General features: G+C 36.8%; 1 protein-coding gene across 8 annotated transcripts in view; it reads left to right on the forward strand.

The window, feature by feature from the left end:
- The window catches only part of UBR3 (ubiquitin protein ligase E3 component n-recognin 3), a 268,922-nt gene that overhangs the window by 188,030 nt on the left and 59,260 nt on the right, over window positions 1–21,632 (forward strand). For all 8 annotated transcript variants that reach the window (XR_012421203.1, XM_005573426.4, XM_005573427.4 and 5 more), the window contains one exon: window positions 12,794–12,896. Coding sequence is in view for 7 of the 8 variants with exons in the window: in XM_005573426.4 (XP_005573483.1) it covers window positions 12,794–12,896 (103 nt within the window). In the remaining variant the exon portion in view is untranslated. The remainder of the gene's footprint in view (window positions 1–12,793; window positions 12,897–21,632) is intronic.

Consider the following 21,632-nt stretch of genomic DNA (forward strand, 5'->3'; position numbering starts at 1 on the left):
AAAAGTATTAAAAATTATCAATACATGTTGGTGTTTTAACAAAAATATGTTATTTCAAAAAATATGTAATTTTGAATTGATTTCAAAGCAGAGGGATGATCAAAAGCACTTTAAAATTTCTAACGTAAAAGCAAACGTATGTGAAATTTTAACTTGGTTATCTTTAAAGTCTTATAAATTGCCTTTTCTTTTGGATTGTCACTTTATTCCTAGAACTTAAGATTTTGGAGGTTATTGTTTTTATTTTTTAACCAAGTATTAGTAAAAATTGACCCCTCTATGCATTCATCTAAACCCTATTTCTGTTCAGTGCTTTACTAGTATGTTTCAAAGGTAGTTGTTGATACATGGGAGTTTTAGTTTCTAATCTGTTTGAATTAATAGATATAATAATCATTTTAGTTATATAAATTATTCTTTCTTGTTAATTTGTTATTAATTGATGTTTGGCATTGGCTGATAATATTCCAGAAACCATTGTGTTACAAAGTGTTTACTTTAGTGAATGATTTTCTGTTTTTAAAAATCTACTTAATTTTTTTTCTCTGAGGCACTTAAACTTATCTAGAGGCTTGTAAATAATGAATTTATCCAGATTCCTGAAAATAGTAATAAAATTCTGATGGTAGTCACTTCAATTACCAGAGTCAATTTTGTAATTTAAATTGTTAAATTTATAGTTACTTTCAGATTTTCGCTTATTTTTCCCTTTACTAAATAAGAAATTACACTGTGCCAGTATAGACAAAGTCATGATACAGTTTATCCTAAATATAAGTTAATATGTTTCTTAGTTTTTGTATAATTTATTATTGTTCAATTACTTATTTATCCTAATATTAATAAAAGCAGCCTGTAAGTCATATATATAGAATATGTTGTATATATACAAAATCCCACTATCTTACAAGTGTATGAACTTAGTATTTGTTATTTATTCAAATAAAATTCAAACTTAAATTGTACACCAGGACTCAAATTGATGATGATTCATGGGATCTCAGTGCAAATATCTCATTTTTTTGATCTTCCAGTGCAACTTCAGTGGTATTATAAAAAAAAAAAATTCTTTTTTCTAGGGAAAAATCTTCTTGTATTCATATTTTCCTTTTCCCATTGATTGCTCTTTATTACTTTTTGAAAATCTCACTTTTAATGTTTTTTTCTTCCATAATGTTTCTGAGGAGAGTGAGAAAATGCCTCACTGACTAAGCAAATGATAAGGGAACTTTTTTCATTCTAAGAATATCACACTTTTGAAATACTGTTCTGTTACGACTTCTTGATGAAACTGAAAATTTGTCTAGTCAGGAAAACTTCTAATAAATTTTGTCTAGAAAGGATTGTGTCATGCCTGGTATATAATTATGGGGACACACACATACACTCAGTGGGGGAGAAGAGAAGAAGATTGTTCTTTCTACAACAATGAAAGCAGAAAATATTAATGGCCAAATCTCTGGTGAGAAATAAAATTGAAATGGAACAATGCCATTCAACTACATCTTCAGACATTTTTAAATAGTTGAGGGTAGTTAACCAGTGTCAATCAGAGCAAAACGTCAGTCCTAAAAATATGTGTGTGGGAAATTTTCCATAGTAAAAAGCTACTCAAATTAGCTCACATAGCAGCATACTATGGTATTTTAATAATATCCTACGTTTGTAGTTTTAAAGTTTGTAAAGTTCTTTCACATAAATTATTTAATCTTTAGAACAACCATGTGAAATAGGTGTTATCTCTTTTTCATAGAAAAGGAATCTGAAGTTCAGAGTAATTGCCTTGCCAAGTCACACAGCTGGAAAATGTCAGAGCTTGCACTTGAGCCCAGCTCTTCTGACTGTAAATTCAGTTATATAAGACATATCTCCTGCCCTTAAGTGTCCCAAAGGATGCAGAACTTTTAAGACCTTTCACCCATTGGTTTAGTCAAAGACACTCTACTGTACAACATTGCCTTGGGATCTTTCCAGGCCCTTCTGTGCTTACTCTCCTATTTATCTTGTCTATTTTCTTTTATCAGCCTTTCACCATAAATCCTTTGTTCTGAGCCATCTTTTCAGACATTTTTGCAAGTCCTAGTCCTGAGTCCTTCTGCCCTGGATACCAGTTAGTTCTCCTTTATTCCTTGCCAGTTTGCCGGCTGGTTCCCCTTGCTCTTGCTGTGAGCCATGTGCGTTAGCTCTCACATACGGCATAGCTGCTGATTCCCAGGTCAGAGTTCTAGCCCTCCTCCTTACCCACCAGGGAAGATCAGGCATTTAGGACTTTGTATTCAGCACATGATACTGGTTCTAGAGACTGGTTCTCATCTGCTGGACTTGTATTCAGCAGATGAGATTTGTTCAAATGCCACGTCCACTAAAAACTTCACTGATTCCAGCAGTGAAAAGTTACTTAGAAGTTCTAGGGAATTTAGAGGTTTGGGATCATATCTATCTGCTGGAATCAGTGAAGCTTTTGGTGGACAAGGCATTTGAACAAGACTTTGAAAGGTAAGTGAGGTTTCGAGTTTTTGTTACAAATTGATATATACGGTAAGTACCACCAACTTGGTTAGCAACATATGTTGGAAAAAGCAGATGTAAAAATTAAAGGCATAACTTTTTATTAAGAAAAATATTAAGCTTACTGTATTAATTTCTTCATTCAAGTGATTTGAAAGTAAATATGACACCCCATAAATTCTAGTGAAGTTCACATGCTTTTGACACTTTTTTGGCATGATATTCTCAGTGTATTTCTCAAGTAGAAATTGTTGAAACCATTGGCAATGCCATTTGATAGATTATTAATATTGGAGCATAATATAAAATTATTTGTAGGTAAATGTTTTTTCCTGTCTTTGGGTCTGAGAATTTTTCTGCTTATTACTGTCATTTAACTAAGAAACCACAGTTCATGTCTCAAATGGATTCCATGATTTTATAGAGAGATTAAAAATGAAACGGTAGGCAAGAGAGGATAAGGCAAACTCTTACCTTGACATTTTCATTTGGGAAGTTCTGACTTAATTTTGATGTAATCTATGATCTGATCAAGAAATTATGCATAGTCACTGCAGTAAATAATTTCTACCAGAATTTGCTATTCATAGCAAGCAACCCAGCTTAGATCTGTGCAGGCAACTTAAAATAGTTCTACTTTCTCAGAGAAAGAGTGAATTTTTGGTGAATTTAAAATTACAGAAAATTAGCCAGGTGCGATGGCTCACTCCTGTGATCCTAACATTTTGGGAAGCTGAGGTGGGGAGGATCACTTGAGTCCAGAAGTTGTTAACAGCCTGGGCAACATAGGGAGAACGTCATCTCTAAAAAGAAAAAAAAAATTAGCTGGGTGTGGTGGCGTGAGCCTGTGGTCCCAACTACTCAGGAGATGGAGGTGGGAGGATCGCTTAAGCCCAGAAGGTGGAGGCTGCAGTGAGCCATGACTGTGCCATTGCACTACAGACTGGGCGACAGAGCAAGATGCTGTCTCAAAAAAAAAATTATAGAAAATTATTTTGACATTAATTTCTCCCTACAGTTAGGCAGCATAAGGATATTGTTAAACAAGTAATGAGTTTTAACAAAATTACTCTTTATTTTTGAGAAACAGGGTCTCCCCTTTGTCACTCAGGCTGGAGTGCAGTGGCACAATCATAGTTCACTGCAGCCTCGAACTCCTGGGCTCAAGCAGTCCTCCCACCTCAGCCTCCCGAGTAGCTAGGACAGCAGACACACACCGTCACACCCAACTAATTTTTTAATATATTTCTTTAGCGATGGGGTCTCGCTGTGTTGATGAGGCTGGTCTCAAGGTTTTGGCCTTAAGCAGTCCTCCCACCTTGGCCTCCCAAAGTGCTGCGATTATAGGCATGAACCACTATGCCTGGCCTAAAATTACTTTGAAGTAGCCTGGCCTTATTATTTCACATTTAGTAGTAAAATTTTTACATTGATGGTTTATGAACGCGTTTTTCAAATGTAAAAATATCAATTTCTGCAAGCAGACTGAATAACAATTTTGTTCAATTTTTGTTACCATAAAAAGGATGGAAATTTGGCCATCAAATTATTATAATGGTCAAAAGGTATAAATTAATACAAAAATGTGTAAATTGTCTGCTGAGACTAGTTATTGGTAAGATTTGATGGCTAAAAGCTGATTTTGTGGTATTTGGGAATGTTTTATGTTCTGAAGAGCCAGTTGGTGTGTATTTAGGGCCAACATGAAAGATGCATATGTGGTGGAATAGACAACAGCAAACTAGGAGTCATAGGCATGTGCTTACGCAAGACATTTTATGTTTTTGGCTTCAGTTTCCTCATCTATAAAATTAGTGTATTAGACTGGATGATCTGTGTCCTGACAGATGTTCATGGTTGTTAACTCTTACATGCAAAGCTCCAATCTGGAGCTTTTTCCCCCTGTTAATTAACATCATTGACATTAAGCACAAAAGGCAAATAGCTGGACTAGGAGTTATACTCTAGGAACTTTTAGAATTATACTTTATCTATAGTCATATACTATAGACTAAATCAAGGCTTGGAGTTTTTGTTGTTCTTTTCTTTTGATACATCTTACAAATTCAGAAGATTTTGGTATTTTGTTTTATATTTTATTTTGCTCTTAAGTAGTACATAAATAAAAAATAGAGGCTGTCAATGAAGTCACATGATAAATAGAATCAGAATCTTTGAGCTAAAAGTTACTTAGGAAATCACCTAGTCTAAATGTTATCTAGCTCAGGCATCTTGTACCTACTATTCCAATCATTTGTGCTCTGCTTAAACACTTTCAGAGATAAAGAGTACTTTTTGAGATAGGTGAGGAGTTTGGTAAGCCTTTTGAAGGATGGTGATATTAAAAGGCAGCATAGTGTAAACTAGAGAGTGAGATTGTGTTCCTCATTAATACCCAATCAGAGGATTGTTGTAAGAATTCAATTTTATAATATATATTCTAGTTTCTATAGATTGTAAATCTCAACATTAATATTTCTCCTATTTCAACACTATAATTGTCAAATTAGGGGGTGTGTGGATAAGGAGAAGGAGCAAGATAACAATTTTTAGCTCAATTTTTGTCTTAGTCTATAACAATATACCATAGACTGCATGGCTTGTATACAACAGAAATGTGTTTCTCACAGATCTGGAGGCTGGGAAGTCTAAGATCAAGGCTCCAGCAGATTTGGTGTCTGGTGAGGACCTGCTTGCTTCCTCATACATAGCTGTCTTCTCACTGTAACCTCACGTGGTGGAAGTGGCAAGAGATCTCTCTGGGATCTCTTTTATGAGAGCACTAATCCCATTCATGAGGGCTTCCTCATGACCTAATCACTTCTCAAAGGCCCACCTCCTTATACTAACCTTGGGGTTGGGACTTTAACGTATGAATTTTGGTGGGACATAAACATTCAGTCCATTGCAGTTTTTTTTAAGGGACTTGACAAACATTGTTTTGACCTCTTCAGAGATGAGATTAGGAGGACGGAATGAGATTTATCCACATGATGAAGTTTGTCTGTTGAGAACAAAATACATTGTTACTTTGGAGAGGTTTAAGAATGTGGCATGAAAATTTAAGTTAGAAGAGTGGCTTTAACTTTTCTTTAAGGCCTTTCTGAAAGTCCCATGATTTGTGACTTAAGTAGCCAGGCCTTTCTATATTTATAATTTGGGCATTCTAAGAACTAAGTACCATAGATAGTAGTTTTCACTATCAGGGCATGGGGTCTTCAGATCTTACTTGGCTTAGGGCAAGGCAGCTTCTTTCTTCTGCAGTTAGATGGGACAAACCCTACCTCCATTTTAGATGAGGTGCATAAATAAGACCTGGATTCATGGAATGTGTCTCTTTAATAAAGGGGAAATTAGGAGTCCTAAGAACTGACCTCTCTCTTCCCCTTCCTAGGGCTACCTATATGCAGAAACAGAATTGTACCTCTCCCTGCCTCTTATCATCCTAAGCTCTGTCAGAAAGGGAAAAGGGGAGGCTTCTAGTCACTGAAACCTTAAAGTATAAGGTGAACAATTTGTTGAAGCTAATAATAATACTTGTGGATACTTGAGGTAACCAGAGAATGATGTCATAGTGTGCCTGGGAGTGGAGACATAGGAACTCTGGGAGGCAGGAGAGGAACACAGCATGGAAATTATGAAAGTACTAAAGACAGCCTTTTTTTTCACTGTCTTCCCTTCCTCACATGGCAGAAAAAACCTCTCCAAAGGAAGCAACACTTCCCCACTCTATTGCCAAACTCCCATGTGTCCTTGTTGACGTGCGAAAACATAGCATACAGTGCTGGAAAGAACACCAGGTTGGAGTTTGAAGATGTGGATTCTAGTGTATTTGTTATCTGTTGGACTTCAGGAAACTAACCTAACTTTTTACCTCATTGTGGAAGTGAGGATGATGGTACTTATACTGACTATCTGATATATCCATCATAGTTAATGTAATGATCAAATAGTATTAGATATATGAGCTAAAGTATCTTACATAATGTTATTATATATAATAATGATTATTAAACTTGTCTTTTAACCCTTTAAAATTCTACCATAACTGCCACTTGATTCTCTGCCCTGCCTTGCCTGGAGTGCTTAGGAATGGGATAGGGAGAGATGAGTCAGCTCCTGTCATCCATGACATCAACCTTCTGTCTCTTGGGAACCAGATCTACAGATATTCCCTTCTTCTTGGACCTGTTCCCAGACCTCATTTAAGGAGCTCTCTCCCGTCTCTTCATGGCTGATTTCTCAGGAATGTACAGAGGAACCAGTGGAAGCTGGCTTTGCTGTGAGAGGTGTATACTCACACCTATTACAGTTCACCTTAGGATAAATAGGTCAGAACCATTTCTTCACTTTAATTATTCAGTTGCAGAGAAAGGGAGATTTTTTTTTTTTTTCCACCGCTATGATATTTCAGAGAATCATTTGGCTAGTTGAGATTTTTTTTTTTTTTTTTTTTTTTTTTTAAGGGACAGGGTCTTGCTTTGTTACCTATGCTGGCCTCAGACTCCTGGGCTCAAATAATCCTCCCACCTTAGCCTTCTGAGTAGCTGGGACTACAGGTATGTGTCACCTTACCTGACTGAGGTTTTTTTCATTGACAGTGATTTAACTATTGATGACTAGACTGGTAAGACTGAAATCTTGAATGCAGACCCCGTTAAGTTTACCTTAGGTGCATTTTAACAGTGGTACAATTTAAGATAGAACCATATTTATCAAAGTCTTTTTGTTTTTTTGAGACGGAGTCTCACTCTGTTGCCCAGGCTGGAGTGCAGTGGCACCATGTCGGCTCACAGCAACTTCTGTCTCCTGGGTTCAAGCAATTCTCCTGCCTCAGCCTCTAAAGTAGCTGGGATTATGAGCGCCCACCACCACACCCAGCTAATTTTTGTTTTGTTTTGTTTTGTTTCTGAGATGTCTTGCTCTGTCGCCTAGGCTGGAGTCCAGTGGCATGGTCTTGGCTTACTGCAACCTCTGTCTCCCAGGTTCAAGTGATTCTCCTGCCTCAGCCTCCTGAGTAGCTGGGATTACAGGCACCTGCAACTACACCTGGCTAATTTTTGTATTTTTAGTAGAGATGGGGTTTGTATTTTTCAGTAGAGATGGGGTTTCACCATGTTGGTCTCGATCTCCTGACCTCATGATCCACCCCCCCTTGGCCTCCCAAAGTGCTGGGATTACAGGTGTGAGCCACCACACCTGGCAGGAAGTCTTCAGGATAACTCTTTAATGTCTTTATATCTTAATGATCAGTATGAGTATAGTAAGAAATAACCTACCAGTTTTAGATTTCTTGCATGTTTAGAAATAACTGACAGAGGGCTGGAGGTGGGTAGATCACGAGGTCAGGAGATCGAGACCATCCTGGGTAACACTGTGAAACCCCATCTCTACTAAAAATACAAAAAATTAGCTGGGCATGGTGGCAGGAGCCTGTAATCCCAGCTACTTGGGAGGCCGAGGCAGGAGAATTGCTTGAACCCGGGAGTCGGAGGTTACAGTGAGCTGAGATTGTGCCATTGTCCTCCATCTTGGGCAACAGTATGAGACTCCATCTCCAAAAAAGAAAGAAAATAAATAACTGACAGAGATACACAGTTTCCAGGATGGTGCTGGAACATCTGTTTCAAAAGCATTTTTGATAAGATTTAGACATATGGTAACTTTGATTTTAGTTTCTTTAAGTGGATATTCCTGAGGTCATAAAAATTGGCATAATAGTATCTGTGTGTGTGTGTTTGTGTGTGTGTGTGGTATTCATACACATCATGTGAAACTCAATTATATAATAAATTTGGAGTTATATTTTATAGAGTTTTTTTTTTAATAGTCTTACCTTAATGTTGACAAAGGTAGAAGGATTTCTTAAACCTTACTTTTTGGTTCTAGCTAGGAGTACTTATAATTAAGTCTTAGATTTTCTTAAGGACAAACTGGTCTTTCAGTGTTGTTTTCTCATTTTCAGAGATGATGTGTCTGTCTTGTGATTAATCACATTATAATACTTTAGACTTGTCACAGTTGTAAAGAATTTGATTAGATATTGCAGAAAATAGAATTTATCCCAGGTGAGTTGTCGCATGGGAACCAGCATGGGAAGAAGATGGTAGGAGCAAGTAGGTCAAGCACTGCTTTAGTAGTTAGAGTTGAGAGGTCAGTCTCTTTTGGGGAAGTGAAAGTAGGGCTGATTAATTGGCTTGCTTCTTGGTAACTGAACCAATGTGTCATTGTGACAGAGAGGGAAAAGTAGAAAATCATCATGAATTTTATGTTTATGATTTTTTCATAGAATTGTAAATATATAATGCTCAGCCTACTTTTAAAAATCCTATTGTATGTCAAGCACTTGTGCTAGCCTAGGTGGTTCAAAAATATAAAGACACAATTGTCTTCTTCAGGGAGATCTGACCATCTAATGAGAGAGGAAAACATGAAAAGTAATTACAAAACTCTGTAAGAGATGCTAAAATTGAAATAGATAGCACAAGGTACAGATAATGCATAAAGTAAGGGGATAATCTGATCTTTTTGAGGTATCAGAACCTTACAGAGCAGCACATGAACTGGCTCTTGAAAGATGAATTGAGTTGGCCTGAAGGACAAAATGATACTTTTCTAGGCTGAGAGAACAGCTTGCAAAGACATGAGACAACATGACACTTTGGGGAATACTTGAAAAGAAAAGAAGGAAGGTTAAGAAATAAACCTGAAAAAGAAAATAGGCTAGCTCATGAAGGGCTTTCTATGCCTGTTCCTTCAGTGGTTCAACATCAATTATGAGGTATTGTGAACAGATTTATTGATTAGACGGTTTGGAAGGGGTGAACCAAAAGGCATACAGCTGAGTGAGCATTATGTTGAGCAATTTAGGTGGAAAACAATGTAGTGGCAGAGTGGGCCAGAATAGGATGGATCACAAGAGGCAGAACCAATAGGATTGGTAATCAATTGGATATGGAGGGCAAGGCTGTGGGAGATGAATCCCAAGTTTTTCCTTGGATGTTTGCATGGGTAGTGGTATCATTCACTCAAATAGGAATTATAAAAGGAAATTAACATTGGAGCTGGGTTGGGCTGTAAATCAGGTTAGTCTGGGTGTATTGATTTTAAGGCCTGTTGAACATCTGAAGTACCACAGAGCCTTGTGAATTGTGAACTTAACAGGTAGAAGTGGGCCTGGGTAGTGTGTGCAGAATGAGAGGGAAAGAGGACTAACAAAGGATTCCTTTTCCTTTTTTTTATGAGAAATGTCACCTTTTAGGGTTCATTAGCAGAAGAAGGGCACATAAAAGTAACTGAGAAGGAACCGGAGGAAAGCCAGGGGAGAGTGGTATCAAATATTAAGGAAAGAAGAGAGAAGAGAGTTAAGAATATATGTTAATATATGTTTGTAGAGTGATGGTTTTATGTGGAGACCTTATGTTTCCAATGTATAATAATCTCTAATTTTAGTTGTAAAGTTTATAAATATTAAATTTGTTTCATATTTATACAAAACATATATGTATCTACCTGTATGTAAGCCCAACTTACAAACATACTATAGATTTATGCTATAACTATTATACTATATAATGTACCAGAAAGATGATGCTATATTTATTTTACAGACCGTAAAACTAAGGTTAGTTAATTTATTTAAGGATACATGGCTAGTACAGACTTGGATTCAATGCAGGACTTCCTGGCTCCTCCCAGACAGTGGTGCTTCCTATACATAGATTGAAATCACAGCACACTTATAAATGAATTTAAAGGTATTTGTCTTTTCCAAATCTATTTTTATATGTGGATCAAACTTTAGAATTTTAAAATGTGTTATATTAGGAAAGGAGTTAATTTTTTTTTGCTATTATTCAAAATTTTAATATGCTTTCTTGATATAATTATTTTTCAACTTTTTAAATGTCATGCATGCAGTTGGTAGGTAATACATTTTTTAAAGTTGTTAACCTTTTGATTATGATTATAGATTCTCCTCATCCTGCATCTTTAATATTTGTCTGGCATAAGAGGCATTGTTGCTGCTAAATGAATATTAGAGTTCTTTCTTATAAGACTAAATTTTGAAAACAAAATAATGAATAAATAACAATAAACAATGAATTTTATTAACAAATTGAAGTTATTAATGGTTATTTGGTCAGTTCTCTGAGAGAGAGAGAGAAAGAATCCTGTACTTTTATTTTAATCATAAAACCCCCAAGAAGTGGAGTGGTAGAAATAACTAAGAAGTGGCAAATCTTGAATCCTATTCTTAACTTTTAGAAAAACAATAAATTAAGAGTGAGCTGGCAAGGTACTTCCTTTCTCTGGGCCTATTTTCTTATCTATAGAATAAGGAAATGATGCAAAACTTTTCTTCTAACATTCTGAAATTCTTAAATTAGGATAGTGATTAGGAAAATAGGTGAATGTAACGTTATTTTCTGTGCTGGCTGTGGTTTCAATGCAAAACAGGTTAGTACAATTGCAGCTTCTATGCTTTTGATTAAATTAGGGAAACTAAAATGATCCACCTTCATCTTGATAGGAGTTATTAAAATTAGCCCTTTGATCAAGTTAATACCTATATAAAAAGAATGCAGAACTCCTCACCATGCAACTTGAGATAATCTTAATATTTTTCTGTGAGAAGAATTTAGTTTTTTAAACACTTTTAGGTTTTAGTCATTAAAACACTCATTAAAAGTAAAAATTATATGCTTAGTAATCTCTTATGTATAATTCAATTAAAATAAAATTTACCAATCTTTAGTCATGTTTTGCCTCTGCTAAAACTTCCCTTGTTCTCAGTATCGTCTGTGAAACCAGGTTACTATAAAAACTGGAAATTTGGGGAACTTACTTGCCCCAAAAGTGAGGGTTAATAGTATTACCCACCTAGAATTTTTGTGAAAATTAATTGAGATTATCAATCAGTGTAACATAATGCCTGGCACATAATAAGTAACTAAGTCATTAATAGAATGAAGAAATTTAAGGAAGATTTAGGCTACATATTGACTTATAAATAGAGGATGAAACAGGGTATTTAGATTCTTCTGTTTGTTAAAGAGAGATCAGATTGAAACTTACAAAAATATATTTCCTTTATCCTGCCCCATAGAGTAGAACATTTATTTTACTTATTTTACAGCTCTCATATGTTTTATAACAGCTTCCCAAAACTACTATACACATACACGCATATACACATAAACACACATGCACACCCCATACTACACCACTTGTATTGATGGATCTTGAGTAAGTTGACATAAAATATAGTTAATTTCTAGGTCTGCTGACTCAGAGCAGCAATATCTGGTCTAGTTTTAATTAGAAAGTAAGTAACAATAATAGGTTTGTGTCATTCAGTTAGCTTTTTTCCTAGATTTAAGAATGAATTTTTATCGTATGTTAAGAAGTATCATATCTGAATTTCTAAAATATATCGTTGTTTATAGACCAATTCAGTGGGCAGAGTTCGAAAATATTTTTTTAAGGGAAAAATTTTGATTTCCAAGTATCTTTGAGTTTGTGTGGCAGAATAATTATTGTCATTTGTACCAAATGACAATTTATACCAAATGACAATTCTTGTCATTTATAACAAAAAAAGAAGAGATGCATCAGATACAAAAGCAATACTTACGGTTTTTTTTCCAGAATAATTTTAAACGTGATATTTTCTTCTAAATGTCATGAGCAGAATTTTGTTGAAAGCCAAGATTGGTAGATTATTGTTATAATTCAGATAGAAGAAATTTAAATAGTTGAAATGGTACCAAATAATACTCTATTTCAGTTACTGTTTCTTTATGTAGAATCCAAAGATGATGAATTCACTCTTCAGTCTAAACAAGGTTTAGAGGGACATATAAAGCAAAGAAAGAACTTCACCTAACAGTGAGCTATTAGGATGTTGTGGTTCATGTTACCCAGGGTAGAGGATTGAAGATAATAGTAAAGTTTGGTTAGGAGGAGACCACAATGGTGACAAGTACAAATTGGCAAGGCTGCAGCATAAAGTCAAGGACAAGTATGTCTGTGATAGGAGATGAAAAAAACCATTCCTGTATTGAGCGTAAGGACAGTCCAGATTCTAGCACAGATTATTTGGATATGTATTTCAGAGTTTACCGTAAAAGAGAGTGTGAAGTAATTGGGACTTAAACTTGGTGAATTTTAATTGTCAGGATAGGAAACAGATTTCGTTATGAAATAACTAGAAATTTTGTCTGAATTTTGTTCTGGAACAAATGTGTGAACTTTCTAATTACCTTTCCTTCAATTTTTTCAGATCAGCTGTTTCATGTATTAGCCTTGCACATGCGGCTTTATAGCATTGACTCTGAGTATAATCCCTGGAGAAAGCTCACCCAGTTAGAAGAGATGAATCCACAGTAAGTATAATTGAAAGACTAAAATCAATTAAAACTCTTTATGAAAAATAGGTGTTAAATATAAAAATGGAATTGAAATTTCAGTATATGTGATTTTTTTCACATTTTCTTTATGAAACACAGAAATATATCATAAGAATTGAAAACAGTTTACCATTATGCTGTCTGTAAAAATTGCATACAAATTTCCACCATGTGAGAAAATCTTTTTTTTTTTTTATACTTTAAGTTCTAAGGTACATGTACACAACGTGCAGGTTTGTTACATATGTATACATGTGCCATGTTGGTGTGCTGCACCCATTAACTCGTCATTTACATTAGGTATATCTCCTAATACTATCCCTTCTCCCCATCGCCACAATAAGACCCGGTGTGTGATGATCCCCTTCCTGTGTCCAAGTGATCTCGTTGTTCAATTCCCACCTATGAGTGAGAACATGCGGTATTTGGTTTTCTGTTCTTGTGATAGTTTGCTGAGAATGGTGGTTTCCAGCTGCATCCATGTCCCTACAAAGAACACGAACTCATCCTTTTCTATGGCTGCATGGTATTCCATGGTGTATATGTGCTACATTTTCTTAATCCAGTCTGTTATTGATGGACATTTGGGTTGATTCCAAGTCTTTGCTATTGTGAATAGTGCCGCAATAAACATACGTGTGCATGTGTCTTTATAGCAGCATGACTTATAATCCTTTGGGTATATCCCCCGTAATGGGATGGCTGGGTCAAATGGTATTTCTAGTTCTAGATCCTTGAGGAATAGCCACACTGTTTTCCACAATGGTTGAACTAGTTTACAGTCCCACCAACAGTGTAAAAGTGTTCCTGTTTCTCCACATCCTCTCCAGCACCTGTGGTTTCCTGATTTTTTAATGATTGCCATTCTAACTGGTATGAGATGGTATCTCATTGTGGTTTTGATTTGCATTTCTCTGGTGGTGAGTGATGATGAGCATTTTTTCATGTGTCTGTTGGCTGTATGAATGTCTTCTTTTGAGAAGTGTCTGTTCATATCCTTTGCACACTTTTTGATGGGGTTGTTTTTTTCTTGTAAATTTGATTGAGTTCTTTATAGGTTCTGGATATTAGCCCTTTGTCAGATGAGTAGATTGCAAAAATTTTCTCCCATTCTGTAGGTTGCCTGTTCACTCTGATGGTAGTTTCTTTTGCTGTGCAGAAGCTCTTTAGTTTAATTAGATCCCATTTGTCAATTTTGGCTTTTGTTGCCATTGCTTTTGGTATTTTAGACATGAAGTCCTTGCCCATGCCTATGTCCTGAATGGTATTACCTAGGTTTTCTTCTAGGGTTTTTATGGTTTTAGGTCTAACATTTAAGTCTCTAATCCATCTTGAATTAATTTTTGTATAAGGAGTAAGGAAAGGATCCAGTTTCAGCTTTCTACTTATGGCTAACCAATTTTCCCAGCACCATTTATTAAATAGGGAATCCTTTCCCCATTTCTTGCTTTTGTCAGGTTTGTCAAAGATCAGATGGCTGTAGATGTGTGGTATTATTTCTCAGGGCACTGTTCTGTTCCATTGGTCTATATCTCTGTTTTGGTACCAGTACCATGCTGTTTTGGTTACTGTAGCCTTGTAGTATAGTTTGAAGTCAGGTAGCATGGTGCCTCCAGCTTTGTTCTTTTGGCTTAGGATTGTCTTGGCAACGCGGGGTCTTTTTTGGTTCCATATGAACTTTAAAGCAGTTTTTTCCAACTCTGTGAAGAAAGTCATTGGTAGCTTAATGGGGATGGCATTGAATCTATAAATTACCTTGGGCAGTATGGCCATTTTCACAATATTGATTCTTCCTATCCATGAGCATGGTATGTTCTTCCATTTGTTTGTGTCCTCTTTTATTTCACTGAGCAGTGGTTTGTAGTTCTCCTTGAAGAGGTCCTTTATATCCCTTGTAAGTTGGATTCCTAGGTATTTTATTCTCTTTGAAGCTATTGTGAATGGGAGTTCATTCATGATTTGGCTCTCTGTTTGTCTGTTACTGGTGTATAAGAATGCTTGTGATTTTTGCACGTTGATTTTGTATCCTGAGACTTTGCTGAAGTTGCTTATCAGCTTAAGGAGATTTTGGGCTGAGACAATGGGGTTTTCTAAATATATAATCATTCATCTGCAAACACGGACAATTTGACTTCTTCTTTTCCTAACTGAATACCCTTGATTTCTTTCTCTTGCCTGATTGCCCTAGCCAGAACTTCCAACACTATGTTGAATAGGAGTGGTGAGAGAGGGCATCCCTGTCTTGTGCCAGTTTTCAAAGGGAATGCTTCCAGTTTTTGCCCATTCAGTATGATATTGGCTGTGGGTTTGCCATAAATAGCTCTTACTATTTTGAGATAAGTTCCATCAATACCGAATTTATTGAGAGTTTTTAGCATGAAGGGCTGTTGAATTTTGTCAAAGGCCTTTTCTGCATCTATTGAGATAATCATGTGGTTTGTGTCTTTGGTTCTGTTTATATGCTGGATTACGTTTATTGATTTGCGTATGTTGAACCAGCCTTGCACCCCAGGGATGAAGCCCACTTGATCATGGTGGATAACCTTTTTGATGTGCTGCTGGATTCGGTTTTCCAGTATTTTATTGAGGATTTTTGCATCGATGTTCATCAGGGATATTGGTCTAAAATTCTCTTTTTTTGTTGTATCTCTGTCAGGCTTTGGTATCAGGATGATGATGGCCTCATAAAATGAGTTAGGGAGGATTCCCTCTTTTTCTATTGATTGGAATAGTTTCAGAAGGAATGGTACCAACTCCTCCTTGTCCCTCTGGTAGAATTCGGCTGTGAATCCGTCTGGTCCTGGATTTTTTTTTGATTGGTAGGCTATTAATTATTGCCTCAATTTCAGAGCCTGCTCTTGGTCTATTCAGGGATTCAACTTCTTCCTGGTTTAGTCTTGGGAGAGTGTAAGTGTCCAAGAAATTATCCATTTCTTCTAGGTTTTCTAGTTTATTTGTGTAGCGGTGTTTATAGTATTCTCTGATGGTAGTTTGTATTTCTGTGGGGTCGGTGGTGATATCCCCTTTTTCATTTTTTATTGCGTCTATTTGATTCTTCTCTCTTTTCTTCTTTATTAATCTTGCTAGCGGTCTGTCAATTTTGTTGATCTTTTCAAAAACCAGCTCCTGGATTCATTGATTTTTTGGAAAGCTTTTTGTGTCTCTATCTCCTTCAGTTCTGCTCTGATCTTCGTTATTTCTTGCCTTCTCCTAGCTTTTGAATGTGTTTACTCTTGCTTCTCTAGTTCTTTTAATTGTGATGTTAGGGTGTCGATTTTAGATCTTTCCTGCTTTCTCTTGTGGGCATTTAGTGCTATAAATTTCCCTCTACACACTGCTTTAAATGTGTCCCAGAGATTCTGGTATGATGTATCTTTGTTCTCATTGGTTTCAAAGAACATCTTTATTGCTGCCTTCATTTCGTTGTGTACCCAGTAGTCATTCAGGAGCACGTTGTTCAGTTTCCATGTAGTTGAGCGGGTTTGATTGAGTTTCTTAGTCCTGAGTTCTAGTTTGATTGCACTGTGGTCTGAGAGACAGTTTGTTATAATTTCTGTTCTTGTACATTTGCTGAGGAGTGCTTTACTTCCAAGTATGTGGTCGATTTTGGAATAAGTGTGATGTGGTGCTGAGAAGAATGTATACTCTGTTGATTTGGGGTGGAGAGTTCTGTAGATGTCTATTAGGTCCCCTTGGTGCAGAGTTGAGTTCAATTCCTGGATATCCTTGTTAACTTTCTGTCTCATTTTTCTGTCTATTGTTGACAGTGGGGTCTTAAAGTCTCCCATTATTATTGTATGGGAGTCTAAGTCTCTTTGTAAGTATCTAAGGACTTGATTTATGAATCTGAGTGCTCCTGTATTGGGTGCATATATATTGAGGATAGTTAGCTGTTCCTGATGAATTGATCCCTTTACCATTATGTAATGGCCTTCTTTGTTTTGTCTCTTTTGATCTTTGATGGTTTAAAGTCTGTTTTATCAGAGACTAGGATTGCAACCCCTGCTTTTGTTTTTTGTTTTCCATTTGGTAGATCTTCCTCCATCCCTTTATTTTGAGCCTATGTGTATCTCTGCATGTGAGATGGGTCTCCTGAATATAGCAAACTGATGGGTCTTGACTCTTTATCCAACTTGCCAGTCTGTGTCTTTTAATTGAACCATTTAGTCCATTTACATTTAAGGTTAATATTGTTATGTGTGAGCTTGATCCTGTCATTATGATATTAGCTGGTTGTGTTGCTCGCTAGTTGATGCAGTTTCTTCCTAGCATCGACGGACTTTACATTTTGACATGTTTTTGCAATGACTGGTACCGGTTGTTCCTTTCCATGTTTAGTGCTTCCTTCAGGATCTCTTGTAGGGCAGGCCTGGTGATGACAAAATCTCTAAGCATTTTCTTGTCTGTAAAGGATTTTATTTCTCCTTCACTTATGAAACTTAGTTTGCCTGGATATGAAATTCTGGGTTGAAAATTCTTTTCTTTAAGAATGTTGAATATTGGCCCCCACTGTCTTCTGTCTTAGAGAGTTTCTGCCGAGAGATCTGCTGTTAGTCTGATGGGCTTCCCTTTGTGTGTAACCCGACCTTTCTCTCTGGCTGCCCTTAACATTTTTTCCTTCATTTCAACTTTGGTGAATCTGACAGTTATCTGTCTTGGAGTTGCTCTTCTCGAGGAGTATCTTTGTGGCGTTCTCTGTATTTCCTAAATATGAATGTTGGCCTGCTTTACTAGGTTGGGGAAGTTCTCCTGGATGATATCCTGCAGAGTGTTTTCCAACTTGGTTCCATTTTCCCCATCACTTTCAGGCACACCAATCAGACGTAGATTTGGTCTTTTCACATAATCCCATATTTCTTGGAGGCTTTCTTCATTTCTTTTTACTCTTTTTTCTCTACACTTCTCGCTTCATTTCATTCATTTGATCTTCAGTCGCTGATACTGTTTCTTCCAGTTGATCTAGTCAGTTATTGAAGCTTGTGCATTTGTCACGTAGTTCTCGTGTTATGGTTTTCATCGCTCTCTGTTCTTTTAAGGTCTTCTCTACATTGATTATTCTAGTTATCCATTCATCCATTCTCTTTTCATGGTTTTTAGTTTCTTTGTGCTGGTTACGTAGTTCCTCCTTTAGCTCTGAGAAGTTTGATCGACTGAAGCCTTCTTCTCTCATTTTGTCAAAGTCATTCTCCATCCAGCTTTGTTTTGTTGCCGGTGATGAGCTGCGTTCCTTCGAAGGGGGAGATGTGCTCTGATTTTTTGAACTTCCAGCTTTTTTGCACTGCTTTTCCCCATCTTTGTGGTTTTATCTGCCTTTTGTCTTTGATGATGGTGACGTACTGATGGAGTTTTGGTGTGGGTGTCCTTTCTGTTTGTTAGTTTTCCTTCTAACAGTCAGGACCCTCAGCTGTAGGTCTGTTGGAGTTTGCTTGAGGGCCACTCCAGACCCTGTTTGCCTGGGTATCAGCAGCAGAGGCTGCAGAAGATAGAATATTGCTGAACACCGAGTGTTGCTGTCTGATTCTTGGTCTGGAAGCTTTGTGTCAGGGGTGTACCCTGCTGTGTGAGGTGTGAGGTGTCGGTCTGCACCTGGGGGGTGTCTCCCAGTTAGGCTACTCACGGGTCAGGGACCCACTTGAGCAGGCAGTCTGTCTGTTCTTAGATCTCAACCTCCGTGCTGGGAGATCCACTGCTCTCTTCAAAGCTGTCAGACCGTGGCATTTACCTCTGCCGAGGTTTCTGCTGCTTTTTGTTTAGCTATACCCTGTCCTCAGAGGTGGTCTACAGAGGCAGGTCGGCCTCCTTGAGCTGTGGTGGGCTCCACCCAATTCGAGCTTCCCAGCGGCTTTGTTTACCTACGTAAGCTTCAGCAATGGTGGGTGCCCCTCCCCCAGCGTCGCTGCATCCTTGCAGTTAGATCTCAGACTGCTGTGCTAGCAATGGGGGAGGCTCCGTGGGCGTGGGACCCTCCGGGCCAGGTGTGGGATATAGTCTCCTGATGAGCCGTTTGCTAAGATCCTTTGTAAAGCGCAGTATTAGGGTGGGAGTTACCCGATTTTCCAGGTGTTGTGTGTCTCAATTTCCTTTGGCTAGGAAAAGGAATTGCCTTCTCCCTTGCGCTTCCCAGGTGAGGCAATGCCTTGCCCTGCTTCAGCTCTTGCTGATTGGGCTGCACCTGCGGACTGGCGCCAACTGTCTGACATGCCCCAGTGAGATGAACCCGGTACCTCTGTGGAAAATGCAGAAATCACTTTTCTTCTGTGTTGCTCACGCTGGGAGCTGGAGGCTGGAGCTGTTCCTGTTTGGCCATCTTGGGCATGCCCTGACCATCCCCCACCATGAGAAAATATTTTAAAGAATCCCACTGATATTTATGCAGATGAAATATTGAATTGGAGGCACATAATGGCTGGTTGTCTCTCTTTTTACGTCACAATTAGTCAGTGGGTTCAGGTAGCTTTAGTCAGATTCCTCCATTGTAAAGTGCCCCATTAGTCTTTCACCTAATGGTTTTAAGGACCCCTGATAATCTTGCTAAAATCCATTATTTCATTAGGTGCTGCAAAATGGTGATTTAAAAAAAATCTTTCTTCTGATTAGATGGAATGTTTTTATAAAGAACTTTACCATATCAACTATTTTTTGACCCTGAAATATAGTTTGGCAGGATGAACACTTGATTCTTTTCTGATTTATAAATTTTCAAAGTAAGGAATGGATGCCCTATCAACTTCCAATAGTGACCAATAAGTTTGTTTTTTTGTGTATTTTATGATCTCATGGATTTTTATATATTTGATGTGTTTCACTCCATTTCAGTCTTCTTTTTGATACAAATTGATCCCTTTTACTTGAGACTGACTTTTGTACTTTTGACGTGAGCCAAGTAGTCTTTTATCATATGTTTGCATTCTGGTACAAGTTGACCCGGGTTCATTTTGTACATGTGGTCTTTGGTTCTCTTTTCTACAGAGGGGTGCATCAATCCATTCATTCATTCCAATTATGGGTCAGTGATGTGCTAGGAAAGATCTTTTTTCTCTCCATCCTTAGAATGGCTACTTTTATCTTAGCCAATAACTGCCAGGATTTTTTCTGATTATTATTGGGGAAAAAAACTTACCCAAAAACAGTATTATCACTGACACATTTTTTGGCTAATATGAGTGATTAAAAATGGGATCCCAAAATAATGGAAATTTATTTGATTTCTAGCAAAGTTAAGTATTTTTATATTTATTAGCTATTTGTATACACTCTTTGTAAATGATATATTTAGGACCTCTGTCCATTTTCTGTTGGCATCTTATTGTTTAAAATTATATGAATGATTCTTCACGGTTTAAAATATTAAATCTTATTTTGTCATAGTTGTTGAAGTATTTTCCAAAATATGTTTGCCTTCTACTTTTGTAATTACTTTTCTTGACCCATTGAAGTTTTAAATTTTCATGTAGCCAGATCAGTCAGACTTTATATTTCTTATTTTTTCCTATTACTTTCATACTTAGAATGCCCATCTCTTCCAAGAGCTGATGTATACTTTTATAACTAGTATTACAATGTGTAATCCGGTCTTAGGATTTGCAATATCTACCTATATTTTCACTTTAGGATTTTCTCATGGGATGATTTTTAAAACTGTATGAATATACTTGGAATTCATTCTCACCTGTATTGTTAGGTGAAGATCTAAAATTTATTTGCAAATAACCAACTAGGTTTTTTTAGTGATTTTATATCCTAGTTATGAAATATTAAGTGTTCCTACATTATAGGCCTGATTAGGAGCTTTCTTCTTTGTTCTATTGAGCTCCAAGCCTATTTCTCTGATAATACCATGCTGGTTTATTGTTGAGGTGATTTATTATGTCTAATTATCTGGTGGAGTTAGGTTCCTCTCGTTTCTCTTCCCCAAACTCTGACTCCCAGTTTTTCTTTGCTGTTCTCATTTATTCTCCAGAAGATTTTTAGAAACTTTTCTAAGCCCTTCCCCTCACTTATAATTTTTTTTTGAGACAGAGTCTTGCTCTGTTACCCAGGCTGGAATGCAGTGGCGTGATCTTGGCTCACTGCAACCTCCACCTCCCGGATTCAAGCAATTCTTCTGACTCAGTCTCCCAAATAGCTGGGACCACAGGCGCACGCTGCCACGACTGGCTAATTCTTGTATTTTTAGTAGAGACAGGGTTTCACCATATTGGTCTCAAACTTCTGACCTTGGCCTCCCTAAGTGTTGGGATTACAGGTGTGAGCCACTGCATCTGGCCTCACTTGTAATTTTGATTATAATTATTTTAAACTCATAAATTAATCTGGGAAGGTAGTTATCTTTACAATATGCAGTTTCTTCAACTAGAAATATTTCCCATTCTTTTAATTCATTTTTTGTTTTATTCTGTTGTATGCATATTATGTTGCAGTTCTGAAACATTTGTTAATTATGCATTCTTAGTAGTATATAATTCTTGCATACGGCAGTTCAGACTGATTTTAAATAATGTTGGAAAGTCACATACAATAATAAGCAAATTAATAATAGCATAAAGGAATCCACCTCTAATTTTGAGAAAGATTGCTTGTATTGTAGAAAGCAATTGTTAGCATATAATGTAAAATAAGAGTCTAGAATTGTTAAGCACTGTAAGTTTTTCAGTTGTATATACTACCCCTATTCAACTATATTTAATTTTTTTGTTTGGGAATGCTTTTCTT

This window comes from Macaca fascicularis, chromosome 12 (assembly GCF_037993035.2).
Source record: "Macaca fascicularis isolate 582-1 chromosome 12, T2T-MFA8v1.1".
Taxonomy (NCBI): Eukaryota; Metazoa; Chordata; class Mammalia; order Primates; family Cercopithecidae; genus Macaca; species Macaca fascicularis.